General features: G+C 45.2%; 1 protein-coding gene and 1 long non-coding RNA gene across 7 annotated transcripts in view; one reads left to right on the forward strand and one right to left on the reverse strand.

Moving 5' to 3' along the window:
• The window catches only part of LOC113989141 (influenza virus NS1A binding protein), a 16,654-nt gene extending 8,450 nt beyond the window's left edge, over nt 1-8,204 (reverse strand). Inside the window, exons 1-5 of one of the 2 annotated variants that reach the window (XM_027723440.2) lie at nt 7,821-8,204; nt 2,082-2,293; nt 775-901; nt 314-483; nt 151-226 (exon numbers count right to left, since the gene is read on the reverse strand). In XM_027723440.2, the coding sequence (XP_027579241.1) occupies nt 151-226; nt 314-483; nt 775-885 (357 nt within the window). In that variant the 5' untranslated portion in view covers nt 886-901; nt 2,082-2,293; nt 7,821-8,204. Of the gene's footprint in view, nt 1-150; nt 227-313; nt 484-774; nt 902-2,081; nt 2,294-2,720; nt 2,907-7,820 lie in introns of those variants that run through there. The other variant, XM_027723439.2, reaches the window with a different exon arrangement.
• The window catches only part of LOC113989144, a 20,558-nt gene continuing 8,440 nt past the window's right edge, over nt 7,804-19,921 (forward strand). Inside the window, exons 1-5 of one of the 5 annotated variants that reach the window (XR_005563067.1) lie at nt 8,262-10,120; nt 12,602-12,740; nt 13,142-13,340; nt 14,123-14,303; nt 18,890-18,979. This is a non-coding gene — a long non-coding RNA (uncharacterized LOC113989144). Of the gene's footprint in view, nt 8,236-8,261; nt 10,121-12,601; nt 12,741-13,141; nt 13,341-14,122; nt 14,304-18,889; nt 18,980-19,921 lie in introns of those variants that run through there. The other 4 variants (XR_003541142.2, XR_003541141.2, XR_003541143.2 and 1 more) reach the window with 4 other exon arrangements.

Raw genomic sequence — 19,921 nt, forward strand, 5'->3', positions numbered from 1 at the left:
CTGGCACCTGGTCACTGCAGCGCCAAGGGACACCTGCAGAAGCTTCACACTGACACACAGGCATCACTTTCTGCCTCACTAGCACCAAAAAGCACAATGCTGTCAGCTTGGGAAGGCAGAAAGGACTTCCAGAGGAGCTGAGAACTGTACCTGCTTAACCCTCTCCATCTTCAACCTCTTTGCTGCAGAGTATACATCTTTAACCAGCTCTTTGTCAGCTTTCAACCTATTAAAGACAGAAATTTATCTTTGTTATCATTCTGATCTTCCAAACCAAAGCTTACTCTCTCTGCTTTCTGTGAAAACCACTTACTGAGCAGTATAGGCATAATTCAACAGAACTTCCACAGCCTCTGGATTGAGATCATCAAACTTCACGTGGGACACTCCGTGGCAGTCACTGTCAGTGTTGAAGATTTCAAACAGGTAGGGGCTGCAGCAGGCCAGCACAGCTCGGTGTGCCAGCATCTCGTGGCCACACACCTGCAGTCAGAACACAAACAGAAAGCTCACATGCTGGTAAGGAATTTTTGGAATGACATCTGTATTTTGATAGTATAAAGGGAAAGCCACAGGTCAAGTGGATGCCACAGATCAAATCGGTTTTTCCAATCAATAGTCTCTGGCTGGAAAACAATGTCAGCATCACTCCTCTCAAAGCACATCTGATTTATTTTTTTTCAGTGTACATTTTTCAGGAAAACTGGACCCTGAAATGCCCCCTCTCCCGAGCAGTGAGGCACACAGAGCCCTCAGGGGACAGGACACGGGTACCTGGAGGCGGACGTCGCAGAACTGGCCGCTCTTCCGTAAGGCATTGAGTTTGGCAACGGAGGACTCGATGAAGTTCTCATCTTCAAACATCAAATATCCATTGGGAATCATTTTGGTGATGGTTTGGCTGCAAGGAAAAGGCATACAGGTTATGGACACAATGTCACGCTTCGGTGCAGGAGGACTATTAACACCCTGTTTGCAACCAGACATTCAGGGAGGATAAAGGGGTTCATGATTTTCACAGACCAAGGCCACAGCTCTTAATTCACATCACAGGAGGTACCAGGTTCAGAACTACACCCTGAACCTGTGCCAGCTCCATGGGAGCAAGCTGGAAGTCCCTGGATTACACAAGAAGCTTCACTCCCCTCTATAAAGATCTTATTTGGGACATTTATCACCAGCTCTCATTATTCATCACCATTTTCCGCTCACTATCACACTGGTCAGCTGCATTTTTTGCACAGCTACATTGAAAAATAAGAATTTAAAGTAACTGGTGAAGTAGAATAGAAATAGAAATATTTTTTGTTTAATTTTATGAGTAATGACTCAGTATTTTAGAGCAGCTGGAACTCATGAAACAACATTATGACCAACAAAACGACCATGGATTTTAAGTCATCTTGAAGCTAAAACAACCTCCCCTGAAGATCTTACCCATATATAAACACATCACCTCGGGGGAACTGGTCCAAGGCAGGAAAAATAACTTCAGGAAACTAACTTTTTGATCTGGAAGCTATTTTGTAGCTCTTTCAATTGATTCGCTTTTAGTTATGCACTTACAGGAAAAGTCCACTTTCCAAACAGGAAGCTAATTAAGAATACTAAAATATTACCCTGATGTCACCTAATGAATTAAAAATAGTAATTAAAAAAAAAAAATCAAATTTGTAACTTTGAGCTACTAACACACACAAAAGTACAGTTTCTCAAAAACTGCAGAGGAAAGTGTATGTGGGATACTACTGATGTTACCAGCAACAATTTGTATTTCCATCTAAGGTGTAAGAAAATTCTGAAGATCAGAGTAAATGACAAAAACCCAAAACAGAAAAAGCAGAGAGCAAAAATCAGTAGCAGAAATAGCAAAGCCCCCCCCAAATAATTCTGGTATTAATCCATTTATTTTCACTTACCACTGCAAATATTTGACCCTAAACTGGCAACAATACTCTTAATTACAAAGATCATTATCCATTTATTGTGTTTAATTAAAAAAAGGACAGCAAGGGTTAAAATTTGCAGCATTTCATCTAAAGTATTAACTACTGTACACATACTTAGTGGTATCAACTCACCTAACAAATATATGACTGTAAATTTAAAATAGTCCAATGGTATCACTGTGTTAGAACAGAGCACTTGAGTTTCCGTGCTCTGGGGAGAAGTTTGTTGAAAAGCAGAAGCAGCTGCAATATGGATTCCAAAACTATCAGGCTTGAAGATGATGTAATAAAGTCCTTATGAGCTATAGACATGAATTTCTTCTGTGATAATCATTCATCATAACCTGCAACAAAGGAGAAGTTATCAAGTAAGGACAACAGATAGTGCTAGCCTGTATTTCAGATAAAACTTCCATGCTGTGTCAAAGTACAAGTTCCTGACCCAAACAAACAAGCTCACAAACAAGGTGTTCTTCACAAAAAGCAAACAGCCTGAAAAATTCCACACTGACACCAACACATTCTCATGCCTAATGAGAGATCAACCACACCACTTGTTAAACCCCCAAAGACAAGCAAAGGGCTAAATTAGTGCTTAGAGAAAAAGTGAGAAGATCTGAAACCCATTTTCAAACAATTCCTTACCAGCTCTGCCCTTCAGCACATCCTATCCCAGACCATTACCGCTTGTAAATAACTTGCAAGTAACACAACGAAAATACTATTGCAAAATATAATTTTAAAGAAGACCCCGATCCACAAGCCTCCTACCTTTGGCTTTTTCTGTGCTCATCTACTTATAGCCTTCTTCTACCGAATGCCTAAAATTGTCTGACGATGGATTAAGGACATGTCTGAAATGACTGGGCATGTCTCCAGTCTCTGGTACTTCCAAAAGGATTTATGAAGTCAGAGACCACTATCTGGACGACAGCTTTCCCTGGTGAAAAGTCTCTGAACAGAATCAGCAGGGTTCTGGTCGAGCTCTGCGCTGGGATTCCACCTTCTGTGGGCTCTTTATGCCGGGATTTTCGGGGAGGGCACACGAGGAGGAGGAGCAGCAGCAGGGAGGGAACAGGCACCAAACACCCACTCTGGAACTTTCCATGACCCTGATGCCACCTCAGGAAAACCTCGAGCACTCCAGCTCCAAAACTCTCCTCACATCTACGCAATAAATGCCACATCGGGAATCGGGTTTCCTAAACAAAGTTGCCCCCGTTGCAGGGAAGAGCCCCCGTGCCCCTGGCGCTGCCACACGGGTGTCCCCGGGCAGGAGCTGTGTCCCTGGTCCCTCGGCAGAGCAGCAGCTCCAGCGGGAGGCTGATTCCCGGCAGCGGCAGGGGGCATTATCCCGCCATATCCCGGCTCCCAGCCCCGCAGCCCTGCAGACAGCACTTCGGGCAGGAAGAATTAACAGTCGTTAAGTTTGGCTACTGGAACGGGCACACCCCCTCCTCCAAGGGAGGAACACCTGCTCCAGAGCTCCATCCAGCTGGAATGGAGAACCCTGGAACGCTGGGAGGACCCTGGGACTGCAACCTTCTACTTTAAGGTCAGCCTGCTTTTCTAGGAAAAGAAATCTCAAAGATTAAAGGTGTAGTCTTTTTATAATCCTACAGGCAAGTTCTGAAATTGAAACCAAGCTCTATTTACCAAATATTATTTAATTAAGCATTTGGCAGTCAACACTTCTCATGTGGGTACAACTGCCATAATCACTGCAGGTTTCAAAGTGATCCAAACTTCTCAGAGCAGAGCCTGACTCCCCAAAGATTCACCTCAACCAAAACACTTCCAGGTACAGGACAGCCAGTCAAACAATTCCAAACCAACCTCAGCACCGGCCTCGCTCAGTTTACATCTCTGGGCACGTTTTGTCACATTCTGCTGTAGCATATCAACTTTTTTACAAGTGTTATACCACTGTTCTTGTGACCTTGGAGACCTAAAAAGGCCATCCCAAATAATTCTGGATTGCAATGGAAGATTTGTCTCTCTGTGTGTGACATCAAACCCACACATACACATTGATGCACCTCAAAGTATTGTCCAATTTGAATGTCTGAGAACGTCTTAATTATTGCCACAGAGTTTCAGTGCTGTTTTGTGTGTCATGGCTAATATTATTACTCAAAATAGCATTAAATAGCATGAGCAGATTCATTACTTTCCACATTCTTTTTGGTTTGGTGTACTACTGCTAAAAAAAAAAAGCCAAACTATCAGCCAAAATTCACTGAAAAGCCAAGAATGCTGCATTTTCTGCATTAAAGGTTATAAACAGGTACTGCAAACAACCTCTTCCTAAAAATTATTTTAAAAATCTAAATCACTTTGTCATTACCTTTCCCCCCCTTGCTTATACTCCCTTCTAGCTCACCACAGCAAGAACCATGTGTGGCTTTTTTCCACAGTTTTCCAGGATTTTGAATTTGTTTGAAGCCAAGTGTGATGTTCCCAGATCGTTGCCACCCAGGAAAATCCTGGTGCCTCTGAAGACTTTTCAAGCTCCACCCAAATGCACTTCTTTAAACACTTTAAAGCTACAAAATTGGCACCCCGGAATGGGAACAACACATTCCACTTGGGAAAACTCTTACTTGAGAGCTCCCTGCACTTACTTTTTAAATGAAGCAAAGAAAAGAAATCAGAGTGATGCGTGAGCTCTGGATTTCTGTTCTAGTTAATCCTGAGGTTGGACAGTGGTGACAGCCCTTCGATCGAGAGCCGATCACGCTGTGCTGCCCAACGCTCACGTGGTGTGTTCCCACGTCACGCTGTTCCCAAGCACAGGAATGCCAGGACTCAAATGTCTGCCCAGCTGCTCCACTCAAACACAACTGTGCTGTAATAACTGTGGTTCCTGAGCACTTCAGGTGGGGCACAGACTGAGGTTCTCCACTGCTGCCTGTGTGTACCACTGGGCCATGAAAGAGTCACGGCTCGTAACACACTCGGAGATAAACTGGCTGCACACACTACTGGCTTCCAGAAGGGAAACTTCCTCCTCTTAAATTCATCTTTCCATTTCACTGTATGTACATTTAAAGGTGCATTTAAGAAGACTCACCTAAATAACCATGATACTAAGTCTTCTCATCCTTCACTACACTATCCTCTTATATATCTTGTAAATGCTGCTGGAATATGATTAGCTCAGTTACAAGAGCAAATAAATGTAATAATTAATACACTTTAAATTCTTAATTGCATTCAGCATTTTGAATCTGCACAACCCAATGTTTTATTAAAACAGTTGTTCACTGCAGAAAATATTCCAGCATTTAAAAAACCTTCCCCAAGATTATTACTGGGGCATCTCAAACCCTTTACTGTGCCCTGGGACTCCCCTGCAGAGCCACCTGTAGGACCTGTGATCTCTGGTGAGGCACCAAGACAAGCCCCAGAGGCAAAAGTCACCTTGCCCATGACCCAACAACACAGGGAATATCTCTCTCACCTCTCACCTTTAATACAGTCCACTTTCCACGTGCTGTATTTCACTGGAAAGGCAGACAAAGCCCTTGCTCTGTGCCAAGTTTGCACAAACTTTTTTGTCACATTAAGGTATTACCTCTTCAACTCACAAGTGAAGCACTACCTTGGGAGAGATACTTGTTCATCTGTCGATTAAAAGTCAATACTTGTTGAAATAATGATGGACACTCGATTGACACTTGTTGGGACAATGAAACAAAAATGGAATGTAACACCTCTGTAGGTGCTTTCTGGCTTGTCACAGCCCAGCTCAGAAGAAATGCAGGTCACACCTACAACCGTTCACAGTCCATTACCTGTATCAGAAGATAAAACCAGACGTCCTCAAAACATTTCTTTCAGAGATTAGCACTTATTTATGATAAAAACACACTATCTTTTCATGTTTGAGTTTGCACTGGTCCACATCACAGACCAAGACACGTATCAACATACTTTACACCACTGAACAGGCTCGACTTCTTTACACCAGGGATTTAAAGTAAGACTCAAGATTTACAACAATTTGTTTTGCTTATTCACTTCTCAGTTGATTTCCCCTGAAGATTTAGTCTCACTGATAACTATGACTTGTAGACAAAATTGCTCTATTTCGCTGCAAATCAACCTCAGTTGTGCTCCCACCCCAGCAATGAGGAGAGAGGGAGGGAATATTTGCTATCCCTGGGTAAGAACTGAACGGGAAGGATGGAGTACTGTGGACGTTTTCCAAAATCTCTGACATGCGGCCCCAGAGACGCAATACTTGGGCTGTCCTCTACAGAGAGCAAGCCTAGAGAGCTCTTCCAAACACACATTATGCATGCACACTTTAAAAATTTATAAGCAGCAGGCTTTCTGCTTGACTGTTACTGCTGTTCCAGCGACAACCCTCAGCTCTGACACCTCAGCTGCCCATTTAAGCACTCGCTTCCAGGACTGGCCTCCCACACCTCCGAGTCCCAGCACTGTTCATTAGTCCCCTTTCCACACTGCTCCTGCCTTTCCTCCCCTTTCCCACGTAGTCTTTATCTACATCTCTTTTTTCAGCTTCTGCCTCACATCCACTCTACTAAAATCTGAGCTCTTTCCTCCCCCCTCCCTCCCTCCTCATGGGTTTCTTTTTTCCACTAATAGACACTTCCCACAGTTCTCTAAACATCTGTCACACAACCAAATTAGTGGGGTTTGTTTGTGTGTCCTCCTGGTCTCCCACCCCCCCATTCTGGGTAGTTTTTGCCTTTCTTACCATCTCCTGCTCCTTATGAACTCAAGCTGAGGAAAACAAAATCAGACCTATTTACAGCAGCTTCCTAACTGGAAAGTATTCCCTCGCTGTTGCACCCTGTGCTCAGGAGTCAGGCCTGTGGCTAAAAAATCCGCTTTCTAAAATTAAACCAATCTCACCATCGAAGCACCACATCCTGCTTGGCTTCTTATTTTGCAGCTCCCTGACAGAAGAGAATAAATGTGGTGTCTACACACCCATCACTGGAAACAACAAAAAAAAAATCCTCCCTTCACAAACCACACAAATAAAGAGTGACATGAGGCTGTGTTTCCATTACTCCACCACCACTCATCTCCTCAGGAGTAACTCTGCCTCTCACTTTGTCAACATTCCTCTATCCTCCATAAAAATCATAACCAATCCATCCAGGTTTTACTGTCCGTGGGAATTCCGGGTGAGGGAAAAGTGAGGGTGCCAACGCGAAGGTATTTTCTAATGCGAAGGTATTTTCCTACCTTGAAACGCCTCTGAAAAATTCCACAAAGCTGCTGGAAATTGGTGCACACCGGCAGAAAATACCGTACTTCTGCCCACCCACCCCCCCGAAACAAACAAAAACCCAACAAACCCCGTGGTCATTCATCCTCCCCAGCTTTCCCCAGAAGCACTAACGTGGGCTGACAGCCCACATTTGGCTGTATTATCCCCCAGTTCCTAGAGCGGGTACGGATGACAGAAAGGGTCGTGACATTGGCAAGCAGCTGTCAGCACACGTTGTTCACCCCTATTTCCTGCAAAGCCCGGGACTTCCGCGATCCTTTCCCCCCAGTTACTCCCGAGGGTCCAGGGAGGTGGCGCTGGGGGAGGCAACGCCGCCCTTGGCCCCGCAGCCCCGGAGAGCGCGGGGAGCCCCGGCCGGGGTCACACCACAGCCCCGCTGCCCCCGCAGGCACCGAGCGGCCTCCCGCCCTCCAGGCCGTGCCCACACGGCAACTCCGCGGCCCGAGGAGACGGGCCCCGAGCACCAACAAAGAGCGGCGGGGCCGCAGCGCCTCCGGCTCCCTCAGCGCGGGGCGCCCGCCCGGGGCCGCCGCCCCGCCCGCTCCCCGGCGCCGAACAAAGACCGGCCGCACGGCCCTGCCGCCCCCCGCCCGCCCTACCTGGTGCCTCTGAGCGCAGACGGCGCTGAACATATTGGGAGCCTCCGGAGTGCGGGGGAAGCCGGTTGCAGGGGCAGCCCCGGCCCGCCGGGAACAGGGAGCGGAGGGCGCGGCGCTGCCGGGGGAGAAGGAGGAGGAGGGCGGCGGGAGCGGAGCGGGAAGCGCGGCCACGGAGCTGCGGGAACACGCAGGGGCTGCGCCTCGGACCGTTCGCCTGCGCGGGGCGGGAGGAAGCCAGGCAGGGAGGGAAGGAGGGAAGGAGGCGGTGCTGGGGCGGTGATCGGCCCCGCTCGGACGGGAATCGAGTCCGGCCGCTCCGCCCTCCGCGGCCGGGGCGCTGCGGCCAAGGCGCGTCCGCCTCAGGGGCGGCGGGAGAACGGCCGGGCCCGTGAGGGCTGAGGAGGAGGAGGAGGAGGTAGGGGCGGACCCACCGTGCCCGTTTCTGCCGGTACCCGGCGCCGCCGCGGGGTTGCTCTTAGCACTGAGCCGCGAGCACAACTGGCTCGGTGACCCTTGTTTTTCAAACCTGGTGCGGCCTGTGTTCTTCAGCCATGGCACCCCCTCAGCTGTGACACCCCGTCAGCCATGGCACCCCCTCAGCAATGATCCCCTCAGCAATGATCCCCTCAGCCATGGCACCCCCTCAGCTGCGACACCCCCTCAACCATGACCTCCTTAGCCATGTCATCCCCTCAGCCATGTCACCTCCTCAGCCATGTCACCCCCTCAGCAATGATCCCCTCATCAATGTCATCCCCTCAGCTGCGACACTCCCTCAGCCATGACCTCCTTAGCCATGTCATCCCCTCAGCCATGTCACCTCCTCAGCCATGTCACCCCCTCAGCAATGATCCCCTCATCAATGTCATCCCCTCAGCTGTGACACCCCCTGAGCCTTGACCTCCTTAGCCATGTCATCCCCTCAGCCATGGGCCCCCCTCAGCCGTGACTCCCTCTTAGCCATGTCACCCCCTCAGCCATGACTCCCCCTTAGCCATGACACTCCCTCAGCCATGTCACCCCCTCAGCCATGATCCCCTCCACCATGTGACCTCCTCAGCCATGTCATCCCCTCAGCCATGGCCGCCCCTCAGCCATGACTCCCCCTCGTTGCTCCGGGCTGTAGTTCAAGGGGTCATATCTAGTTGACCAAAAAATGCCATGCTTAATGCTGGGAACTCTCCCTGGCAGCCTGCCCTGTGTGTGAGGCAACGCCAGCTCCATCTCGCCTCTTCCAGCACCTTGGAACCCCCTGGGAACGGCATTTTCCCAGCTGGATGAGAAATATCCACACACTCTCTTCACGATAAATCCTATCTTGCCAGGGAAAGTAATTTGAAAACATCCCTGCTGATAAATGAGGGGTATTTGAAGCCCTGTCTGTTTGTTATGTGTTTGTATGTGAGATAGTGCAGCGGGTTCCTGATTCATGGCTGGGCCTGAGAGCTGCTGCAAGATCATCATAAATAATCCACGGACCGGGTGAAGGCTGAGGCTCCATGTTTGCTTCCTGATTTAAAGTGCCAAGGTCACCTGGAAGGCAGCGATACACTTCCCTGTGCAATTTCCTTGTGTACTTCCTCCGGATTCGGAGGCCGCCTTGGTCAGGAAATAGGAAACCTGTAGATTATGTTAGATACAGCTTCAGTGTCTTGCCGGTCAAATGTGCATGATGTATTGTCATATATTATAATATTTACCCATTTCTCTATAATTTTTCAAGAATCTCGGTGCAGAAGTGTGTTTCAAAACACTGAAGTTGTGTGTTTCTGAGATTTCAAGCAGAAAGTGCTTCAAAATACTGCAAATAATGGTCTTGTCTCCTCGGAAGCAGGCATTAAAGCTGTAGGTATATTCCTCACCCACACACCTCTCTGAGATACACAGTGCCCACACTGCAGCTGAGCCCTCCCCAGCTTCTCACTTTGCCTGCAGCAAACAGGACAATCCCGATTTCCCTGAGACATTCTCACTGCCTCCTTTCAGTTTTTAAATCACCAGCCACACCTCAGTCCTGCCTTCCCACTCTCTGCTTGCTTTGTGAATGAAGTTTCTTATCAGGGCCATTGTAATCAGAGGCAAAGCTGGGAGGGAGCAGGAGGTGCAGACAAGAGACAGGAACCATGATCAAATAGCTGGGATGTTCCTTAATTAAGTAAATCTCGGGATTACGCAAGCTGCTGTTCCAGTTTTCTCAGGAAAGGAGATGTCTTTATGAATCACCGTCAGTTTTCATTATCAGCCACCGACTGAGACGTCAGAGAGCAAGAGTAGCATCTTCCCCACAGCACAGTTAGCAGGTCAGTGTTCCCAGTTCTCTTCACGTAGACAGGGGAACACGTTTGGGATTTTGGGAAGCATGTCTAAGCCAGGACCTCAGGCAGCATCTCCTTTGGGCCGGTTGCATTCTGATGACCCAAACTCACTCCTGGAAAAAAAAGGGTTTTTTTCCTGTGCTCCTTGCTTAGTAATCAACATGAAATTATTTTACATCATTAAAACACCATTGTTCTGGACAACTGTATTTCCTGTGATGATGGAAAAGACTTCTATGACATGCAAATACTTTAATTTCAAATTGCTAGAAACTTTGCAATCCGTCCCAATGAAACTCATGCTAAATCTTAATTGATTTCTGAAGAAGAACACATTATTGGAAGGGACTAGTGGGACTGAGTTGGAAAGCTTTCTTGCTTTTCATGCCAGTGGTGTGTTCCTCCTAAGCCAGGTGGTTTGTAGGTGTCCCTGACTCTGATGTGGCTCTTCTGCTGGTCCCTGTCCCCACATGTCTCATCTAAAGATATAATGGCTAAAGGAAAGGCTGCATTTGTTAATTCTGGATATTGCAAAGCCTTGATGTCATCACATCAAACTCTGCTTCTGACAAAGCTGTGTTGTGAAAACCACGTGAGAGGGGAAAATATTAGATTTGGTGAGAACAAAATACGGGGCTTGGATTGCTGCACTGAAAATGGAGAAAATGCAGAAAAAATAAGCTAGTCCTAGAAGTAAGAACAAGACCTTTTTCTCTTCACATAAAGACAAATCATTCTACAATATGTCTTTAAATGCAGCATCACAGAGTGTGACCAGACTAGCACAGCTCAGTGCAGTGCAGCACCTGAGCCAGGGACACCACCGGCCAAGGATCTGGGCCCTGCTTTGGTTTTAAAGAGAAAAATTCTTTCTATGAGTGAACAAAACGCTTTGTGAAACCCAATACAATTTAGTGAATTGTCATTTATTGTGTATATATTTAAATTATATATAGATATGTATTGCAACTGAAGGTTCCTTTTGTTCTCTGTAATTCTCACACCGGTCTACTCATCCGTAGCTTTTCCTTGCTGCATTTTGGAGAGGTTTTCCATAATTTATTCTGGTTGCAGAAGTCTTTGTGTAGAACACATTTTGTCTGTGCCTTGGCTCTCAGAGTCCTTAGCAATGACATTTTAATGTTGTTTGGGCTGTGTTGGGATTGATGGTCCACACTGGACTCTTTCCTGTAAACTCTGGCACCTCATTTGCCATCTGGCTGATAAGAGCTACTCTGAGCAGGGCACTTCATCTCCTTTCCTTTCCCTGTGGCAAAGCAATGATGATCTTGGATAAATCCTTTACTTAGGAGCAAAGATTGTAGGAAATTTATAAGCACTATGGAGGAGTATTAAAAGACCCAGGTTTAATAGCCATGGCCTTACATTTTGAAGGCAGGTTCTCTATCAAGTCTCTGTTCATCTTTCTTGAACAATGTAAACATCTTTCCCTTCTTCCTTCCCATTCTTCCACCAGAGTCACCTCCCTTGATTTGTGCTGGACAGAAAGCCAGAGCCTGTCTGCCACAACAGGGCTATAAATTATGCCTTGTCTCATTTCCATTAAGCAAATAGAAGTCTCTCTAATTAATTCCATTGGATTAAGTCCACAGAAAATGTACAGAGGATTCCGAGAGAGCTGCTAGTTAATGTCTTAAAAAAACCCCTTCTTCTGAATACCTGTCCTTGAAGGATCAGTCCTGCCATCTCAAAGACAACAGCTTTTGGGATGAAGCCTCGTGTGAGCTCCCAGCTGCAGATATATCTTGCACAGAGAAGATTGTGACAATTTTTGAAAAATTACAACTTTTATAACTCTTTCAAGACAATTCTCCCCAGGCAACTGTCAGCAGATCCATCCTGGGCATGGAGAGCCTACTTTCTTTATGTTACAAGTTATTTTCCCTTGGCCTGGGACAGTATTTAACCCAGATGTACCATCAGATCACAAGTGTGGATGTGTTCAAAGCAGTACCTGTCCTGTCACCATTCTTGGAGCAGACAAATCAAAAGCTGATGTTCAGATCTGATCCCCAGCAAATGGAGTGGCACATTTGTGGCTGCCCCATCCCTGGAAGTGTCCAAGGCCAGGTTGGAGCAACCTGGTCCAATGGAAGGTGTCCCTGGCCAGGGGGGTGGCAGGGGGTGGAACGAGATGAGCTTTAAAGTCCCTTCCAACCCAAACCAGTCTGGGATTCTTTGGTTTTAAGGAGACTGGACTAAAGTCTGATCCTTTGGAGTTCACATGTTCAAGAGTTTCTGGTCAGGCACGAGCTGTTAAAAAATCTCTAGTTTATGGCTTTCCTGTAGAACTTGAAATGTGGTTATTGTTTATTTAGGACCAGGAGCCTAGTTAAAATGAAATGCTTTCCAGCTGTATTAAGTTGTGGTTGCTGGGCAGTGGTATTTGCAAATATGTTCTACTTGTACATTATAAAAATGCTGATTCTTTCCATACACCTGTAGGTCTTTCGTGCTTCCATAAGGACAATAGTTTCTTTGGCTGAAACATCCTGTCCAGAGGGTTACAATAAAACACTTTGCACTTGAATTGTTTGCCTTCCTGACCCCTCAGCTTTCTGCCAGCTTCTGACTGTGCCTGCAAGTAAGAGCTTTGTACTATTTGTCCTTGAGGTTGCACTTACTAAATATGTTTGCTGCCTGTACTGCAGCCTGGGAGCTCCCTATTTGCTCCTCCTTCTTTTTATTTTTCTCCATCTGAAGCTACATCGTTACTAATGAAAAATCAAAATGTGAAGAAAAATGAGTTAGAAAATTTTAAATTATGAGTGTTTCTTCAAATATTAAGAATGATAGCACAAGCAAAGCTCTTTTTTCAGCTTTTACAGAAGAGCCCAGTGTCCCTCAATTTTATTTTTTTAATTAAGGCTAACATAAAGCTATGAGAACAAAATTGATTTAGGAGTTGGACTGCGCATTTGTAATCTCTGCACAAGCAGAAGGGTAGATTTCTAAAGTTACTTTAACTCTGCTTATATGTTTCAGCCACAATAATGCTATGACTAACTTAATTAGGAAAAAAAAAAGAAGAAAAATATAGGAAAACCTTTATGTCCTGTGAAAGGAAATCTATTGCTGCTGTGAGAATTGCTATTCCTGCTGGCAGGAAGGCAGGAGGTTAATGAGAACCCCTCCTTGAGGGTTGCTTTTCTCAATTTTCTCATGTGCACAGGAACAAGCAAAGGTGAGCTACACTGTTTCTTGATGAAGAGCAATGAATTAATCTTAAACTCCATCATTTATTCCATAGAACACAGAAATGTAGTGTAATCGTGTCCTCACTCTGTATTGACAGTGTCTGAAAAATAACTTTCTGAGACATGGATTCTCTTTGATTTCATCAGTGTCATGTCACAGGACAGAGCAGCACAGGGAAAAGTGTAAGGAGCACATTTGGAGCAAGAGACGCTTTTCCTGCATCACCAGTGTCTCCCCTCCAGAATCTGAATTACCCCAAGGACTTGAGAGGGGACAAAAAGGCTGGAGAGATTTAAAATTCCAGCACTCTGCCCATGGGGACAAACTAGATGCACCAAGAGTCTGTAACATCCACTCGGTGTCATGTCCCTGTGCCCTCCTGAGCACTGCACATTCCACTGGAAGGTCATGCTCACATTCCAGAGGTCATGCTCCCTCTTTGGCCCCATCCTTCTAGCACAGAGAGTGAGAGCAGCTACAGGCTCGTGTTACCCGGGAGCATTAATTGTGCTGGGTGGAATGCCCAGCTTAGTCCTTTGAATGAATGTATGGGTATGTGTATCCCACAGTGCCATCCTTACAGCCTGGGCATTAACCTACCAGCACAGCCAGGAGAGGCAGTGGAACAACAAACTCAATTTTTATTAAAATGAAACACTCTCTTTTGACCCTGGTGTTAAGGACTCAGTTATTGTCATATATAAGATGGAGAGTTTGGAACATGCTGTCTGTGGTGCCAAGATAATTGCTGTGTGTGTTTTGTTCCAGCTCCAAAGCTCTGCAGCCATCCCTACCAGCAACAGCAAGTTCCTGCTCCTGTCAGTTAAAAGCCTGCTTACCTTTGAACTCAGTGGGAACAAGAACCCGGCCCTTGTGCAACTGTGGGAAATAATTGACTGCAGTAACATTTCCATCAGCCCTGTGAGTTGATTTGAACCAGATTACTCAGGTAATTGCAGCAGGGTTTACTTACAGTTTTACATCCTTAATTACCACCCAAGTCTTCAGCATTGGGAATGATATGTATTTAGGGACAAGAGGAAAAGGCACTAGTGGTTTTCTACAAGCTGTTTCAGACCCAAAAACTCTCATGGCCACTCCAAAAACCAGAGTGTGTATTCAGCTTTTGTGAATTCTAGGAGATACTAGAGCAAACAAAGCAGATGTTCCTTTTATATCAATCCTGAGGCCTGAAGTTTAAAATGTTGTCTTGCTTTCCCCCAGAACTGATAATCTATCTTCATCTCTTAATTTTTGCCTCCTGTTCATTTATGGTCTGTCTTCTGAATGTCCTTTCTTCACTAATTTTCGTTGCCTGCTTTTATGACTTTTGGCAAACACCAAGGTGATAAATTACTGACTCTTCATTAGAGAGAACAATCCCCAGTGGCTCTACCTTGTGGTACTTTTATGGGGTGCCTTATCTTTTCCTTTCACTTCTAAATGAACACATCTGATGTGTTTGATGGGAAAGGGGAAGTGGCATTACCATTTATAAAGTCCAGTTTGAAATCTGTAAGTGAAAGCTGGGTCCCTTTTGGTTTTGTAGTCACTCCCTTTTTATGAGTGAATTTATTTGGAATTCTACCATACTTACTTTACTTGAAGTTTTCCCTACCGTAATCTCTGATCCCATCACAAAAATGAATGACTGTAGTGTCACAGCAGCTCAGAGAGATTTACAGACCTCATTTTGCAGCTTTAGAAGCTGAGGCTCAAAAAGGCCAAGTCATTGGCTTGAGTCACAAAGGAAGAATGGAGCCAAACTGGGAGTTAAATTTGGAACACCCAGGTCCTGTATACACACTTTCACCCTAAAGCCATTGTTCTGGTGTGATGCAAAGAGCAATGTGACTCATGCACATGCATGTCTGTTTTATATAACTATTTAGAACAGGACCACCTTATGAATATGAATAACCCAGGATGATTTTGGGGAGGAAATATCCAGAAAGATGAATTATCATTTGGATAAGATAAAATACTTGAGGTTTTTTAAGTCATCAGTGAAGGCTGATGGCCAAAATAACTGGCTGGCTGCAGGTATTGCTGTAGTATCTTCCCATCCTTCCTAGCTACCTCCCTGAAAAATTAAATCCTGGCACTAGGAACTGCATATTTGGGGAAAGAATGGGTAATGGCATGGTCATAGTGAAAAGTTTGGTGGAGGAGATAGAACAAGGAACAGTCTCGAGCTTTCCAGGACTTCCCAATTTCAGAATTAAAAACTCCAAACCCAACCCAACCACACAGGCCGAATGAAGGAGATATCATTTGACACTGTGACATCATTCCTGTCAGCAGTAACCCTCCCTTACCCTTCTCCACTCAATCCATCTTTAGCCACAAACTAACTCTCTTGACAAACTTGGCTTTGCCAGTCCTGACTCCTCCTTACTTTAGGGCTTACTTAGCTCGTTATTATCCACAGCCATTTTTCCAGTCTCCATTCAAATTCCCAGGCCCACCTCTGGTTCCTCTGCCTGAAAACCCACTTCTGCCCACCACACCTCTCGACACTGGTTCCTTGGGAACTCTCTCTGCCTGCTCCAGGCTGCTCCCTCCCTCCCTCCCAGCTGAGGTCAGGGAGCAGCTGGTGGAGCTGGATGTCATTCCTCCCCTGGCACAGGCTGAAACACTTGCTCTCCTGTCTCAGACCACCGGCACTGTACGTGCAGCTGCTGCTGTGTCCAGAGGAACAGGAGATGGGAAACCTACTCCTAGACATGGGAAACACATGTCCTAAGTCTGTGTGGTTGAAGCAATATCTTGGATCATTCGCCTGCTGCCTCCTCTTTGTGCTGAGGGGCTGAGCAGATTCCAGGGACTAGGATGGCACTGCAGTGTGCCTTTGGCTGGGTGTTATGCTTTGCTCTCAGGGCAATGGGGTTTGGTGGTGGACACATGATTGAAATGGCTGAAATACAGAAAATGAGCTAATGGGGAAGAGGCACAAGCTGCAACTGGACTAACATTCCCTTCAGGAGAAGGGGAAGGGATGACAACAGCTGTCACAAGAAGGGATCCCTTTCTTGCTGCTGTACAAGCAAAGCAGAGATGACCTACAACAGTTTATTGCACAGCCTGTTGGATTACTTGGGATGACTATTCTACAGTCACCTGGAATTCCATTCATAACAAACAAAGGAGGAGTTTTTTCAGGATGATGCTGACATCCTATGAAAACAGAAATATGACAGACATTATATGTACATCCAATGCCACCCCCTGCCATGAGCAGGGACACCTTCCACTAGCCCAGGGTGCTCCAAGCCCTGTCCAGCCTGGCCTTGGATGAGGCTGATGGGTGCATGACAAGCTGTTATTCCCTAAATCCGTCAGTAACAGAGGACATAGGTTGAAAGAGGTAAAAGTAAATTCGAAACTTTAATTGAAGAAAGTACTTCTTTAAATGACACGTAATGAACTTCTGGAATTTGCATCCTGAGGAGGTGATGGAGGCTGATTTGGAATGGGATTACACAAATTCATGGATGCCAAGTACATGAATAGCTACTACAGGGAATAGTCAGAGATGTATCCTCTAATATCCCTAACTCAGGGCAGTAGGAGGGACCACAGGAATTGGCTCATGGGCTCTCCTGAAACAGCATTTTCTGTTCCCAGTTGTCTGTGAGATAGACCATTGGCCTGAGAGCCTATAAATAGGCCTGGGGTTGCTAAATATGTATCTTAGATACTTGGATTTGCTTTAGTTTTGAGTACTACAGTACCCAATAATCTGTGAGCAGAATACAGTGTCCATAAACAGCAGATAAAACATTCAGGGGTATTGGGAAACTAACTACAGCCAGGCACAAAAATAACCACTTTGAATACATACTGAGGAAGAGTTTAGTCCTTCATGGTCCAGCATTTTTGGTATCAAACAGAACTTGTGCCTAAAAGAGACAACCAGCATCGCTGCTCTGGTTTCCTGAGTCCTTAGGAGGTGTGGAAATAAGCAGTTTTGTACTTGCAGAGGTCTCTGGAGGCTGAATTCCAGGGGAATGGTACTGGAATGTAGTCCTTTTTATCTCTCCAGAAGCTGCCCACAGTTAGGGTGGGTGCAGCCTGAATTTTGGGATTTTTTAATGGCCCAACATACTCCTCGTGTTGTCAAACACTCACAGTACAGCAGTGATTAGCTTTGAACCTGTTCTGATCTACAAGTGACCCAATCTACTGCCAGCACATCACTCATCACAGCAAGTGAGAGATGTGGGGGGACAAAGAACCCCCATTTAAAGACACGAGATGAGCCAGTTTGTGTAATTTTTTTAATTTGGGCTCAGATTCCTTTCTGGGTCAGTACATTTGCTGCATATTGATTTTCCTGGAGTTACATAAGGCCTAAACCAGCCCTTTGTCACCAAAAGCAGTGCAGCTGTTTCCAGGACCATGAGTCATGCATGTGACTTCTCTTTTTAACTTCCCACTGGCTGTTTAAAAATACACTTTAAATCAGTTCTGCTTTTCAACACCAAAGAAAATGGCAGTAACTTTTCCCAGGAACTGGAGATTTGGGCCAAACATTAAGTTTGTGCTGAGAAGTTGTGGTAAACTCAGATATTGACATGATGTTACAGCATATGGGAGATATATATCTGATTACATCTAAAATTCAGGTTGGAGGTACTGGAATTGTATTATTTAAGATATAGTGAAACAAATGAATGTTAGCAGCAGTGGGGAAAATTGAGAATTTCTGGCTACACTGGCACTTCTTTGGGAATGTGTTCATTTACAGTTAATTAAACATTAAAACCTATGAAAGTGGGTCTGCTGAAAAAAATAATAAATGCAGGTACAGGGTGAGAGTGAAATTCTCGTTGAAGTATCTTGTGTAATCCCATCTGGATTAGCAAAACAACCAGTGCTGATTAAGACCAGCTTTTCCTTGGCCTCTTCCTGTGGTGTTTCAGAGCTGTAACAACCTGGTCTTCATGTACTTGTTTTTGAACCTTGTTTTGTTTTGCTCCAACTTTTGTGCCAGGGATTTAACCTGACCGGGATGTGCCTCCAAAGGGAACTCTTTGTGCTCTTCTGGAGTAACATCATGTCATTCCTGGCCTGGGTCCCTGCCGTGGTCCCAAGATGGAGCAGTCTGTGCTCCCAGCATCTCCCAGGTGCTCCCAGACTGTGGGAGCAGTGGCTTTACAGCACTTTAGATTGGATTTGCTGAAGTTACACCACTAATTATACAATATTCACATATCATATGATATTTGTATGATAAATATGTGAAATCTATATATTTGCACTCATCACCTCTAAGGCTTTTGATCTGCTTTGTGAGCTGAGAGGACAGCATGTGTCCTCCTGGCTGCTGTGTCCCGGGTCAAAAACTCAGGGAAGGGTTGTTGAGTGACATCTCCAACGTTTGTACAGTTCCATTCACCTCACACACTTGCATAAATTTCAGCAAATGAGTTATTTTTAGTAAAAAGAATGGCAGAGGCACGATGATGCAAGAAAGGCTGAGACATGACTTGACAGTTCTTTTGTACATTATGAACCTCTCTGGTTTTGCAGGAAACTCAAAAGCCCAATGCGAGGTTTTTATGATGGATTTTTCCAAGGCAAAAATCCATGGACTGGCTTCATACCACCAGCACAGTTGAGGTAAATGAATGCATTTAAGAGGACAGATACTAAATTTCACATCAATTTGTACTGACACACCCAGAAATACATACAAGAACACAAATAGAATTTATTTATATATATATATGTGTGTGTGTGTGTCAAAATTCTCTCCCAGCCCAAACCAAGACGCTCTGTGAGTTGTACAGAGACACGTGTCAGCTCTTAGGTGGGAGGTATATCCAAGTCACCTTCCTTGGGATAACCCTGTAAGCAACCACATGCACAAGTCAGGGCAGGATCAGGCCCTGGCTCTGTCTTTTATAAAGCAAAGCTGCTGCTTAGCAACTGTTTTCTGCCTGGATGAAAGCAGGAACCTTGACAATCATAAACAAATATGTAGGTCCAGGCAGAGGCCAAGTTAAATAAAATGTCCTTTACCCCAACTCTGTCTGCTCCTTTTAATTCATGATAAAAATTTCCATGAAAAACAAGAGGGAGTGTAGGACACAGACCTTTAAAGGAGGGGGTTAAAAGAGAAATAAATATGATGCACAGGAAGTTTTCAGCCACTGTAGGAAATAAATAAGACCTCCAGAGGAGATAAAAATAACTTAATTCAGTCTTTTGAAGGTAAAATTTAAAGTGGATTTAAAATTTTCCTTTTTTCCCTCCATAAGTAATAATTACAAATATGTGTTATTTCTTCCATAAAACTTAATGTGGAATGAAGAGGCCAAGGAGTCACTTTGGATATCTTTATTTACAGGTATTTTTGGTCATGTCAGCCAGACATTCTCATGCATTAATGAGAATTAGGGCCCAAGGATGAGCTCCAAAAAGAGAGCCCCTGCCAGCAGCCTACAGAGCTCTTGCATTTGCTCACTGACATCATGTGCTGCCTGGAAAATTGCTAAAAGCCCAATTTCCAGAGGTCTTTGTATCCCTAGGGATGCAGCTGGCACCCAGACACTGCATTTT

Source organism: Pipra filicauda, unplaced genomic scaffold (genome assembly GCF_003945595.2).
Source record: "Pipra filicauda isolate LSUMZ 115617 unplaced genomic scaffold, ASM394559v2 scaffold185_size1782982_pilon, whole genome shotgun sequence".
NCBI classification, from domain to species: Eukaryota; Metazoa; Chordata; class Aves; order Passeriformes; family Pipridae; genus Pipra; species Pipra filicauda.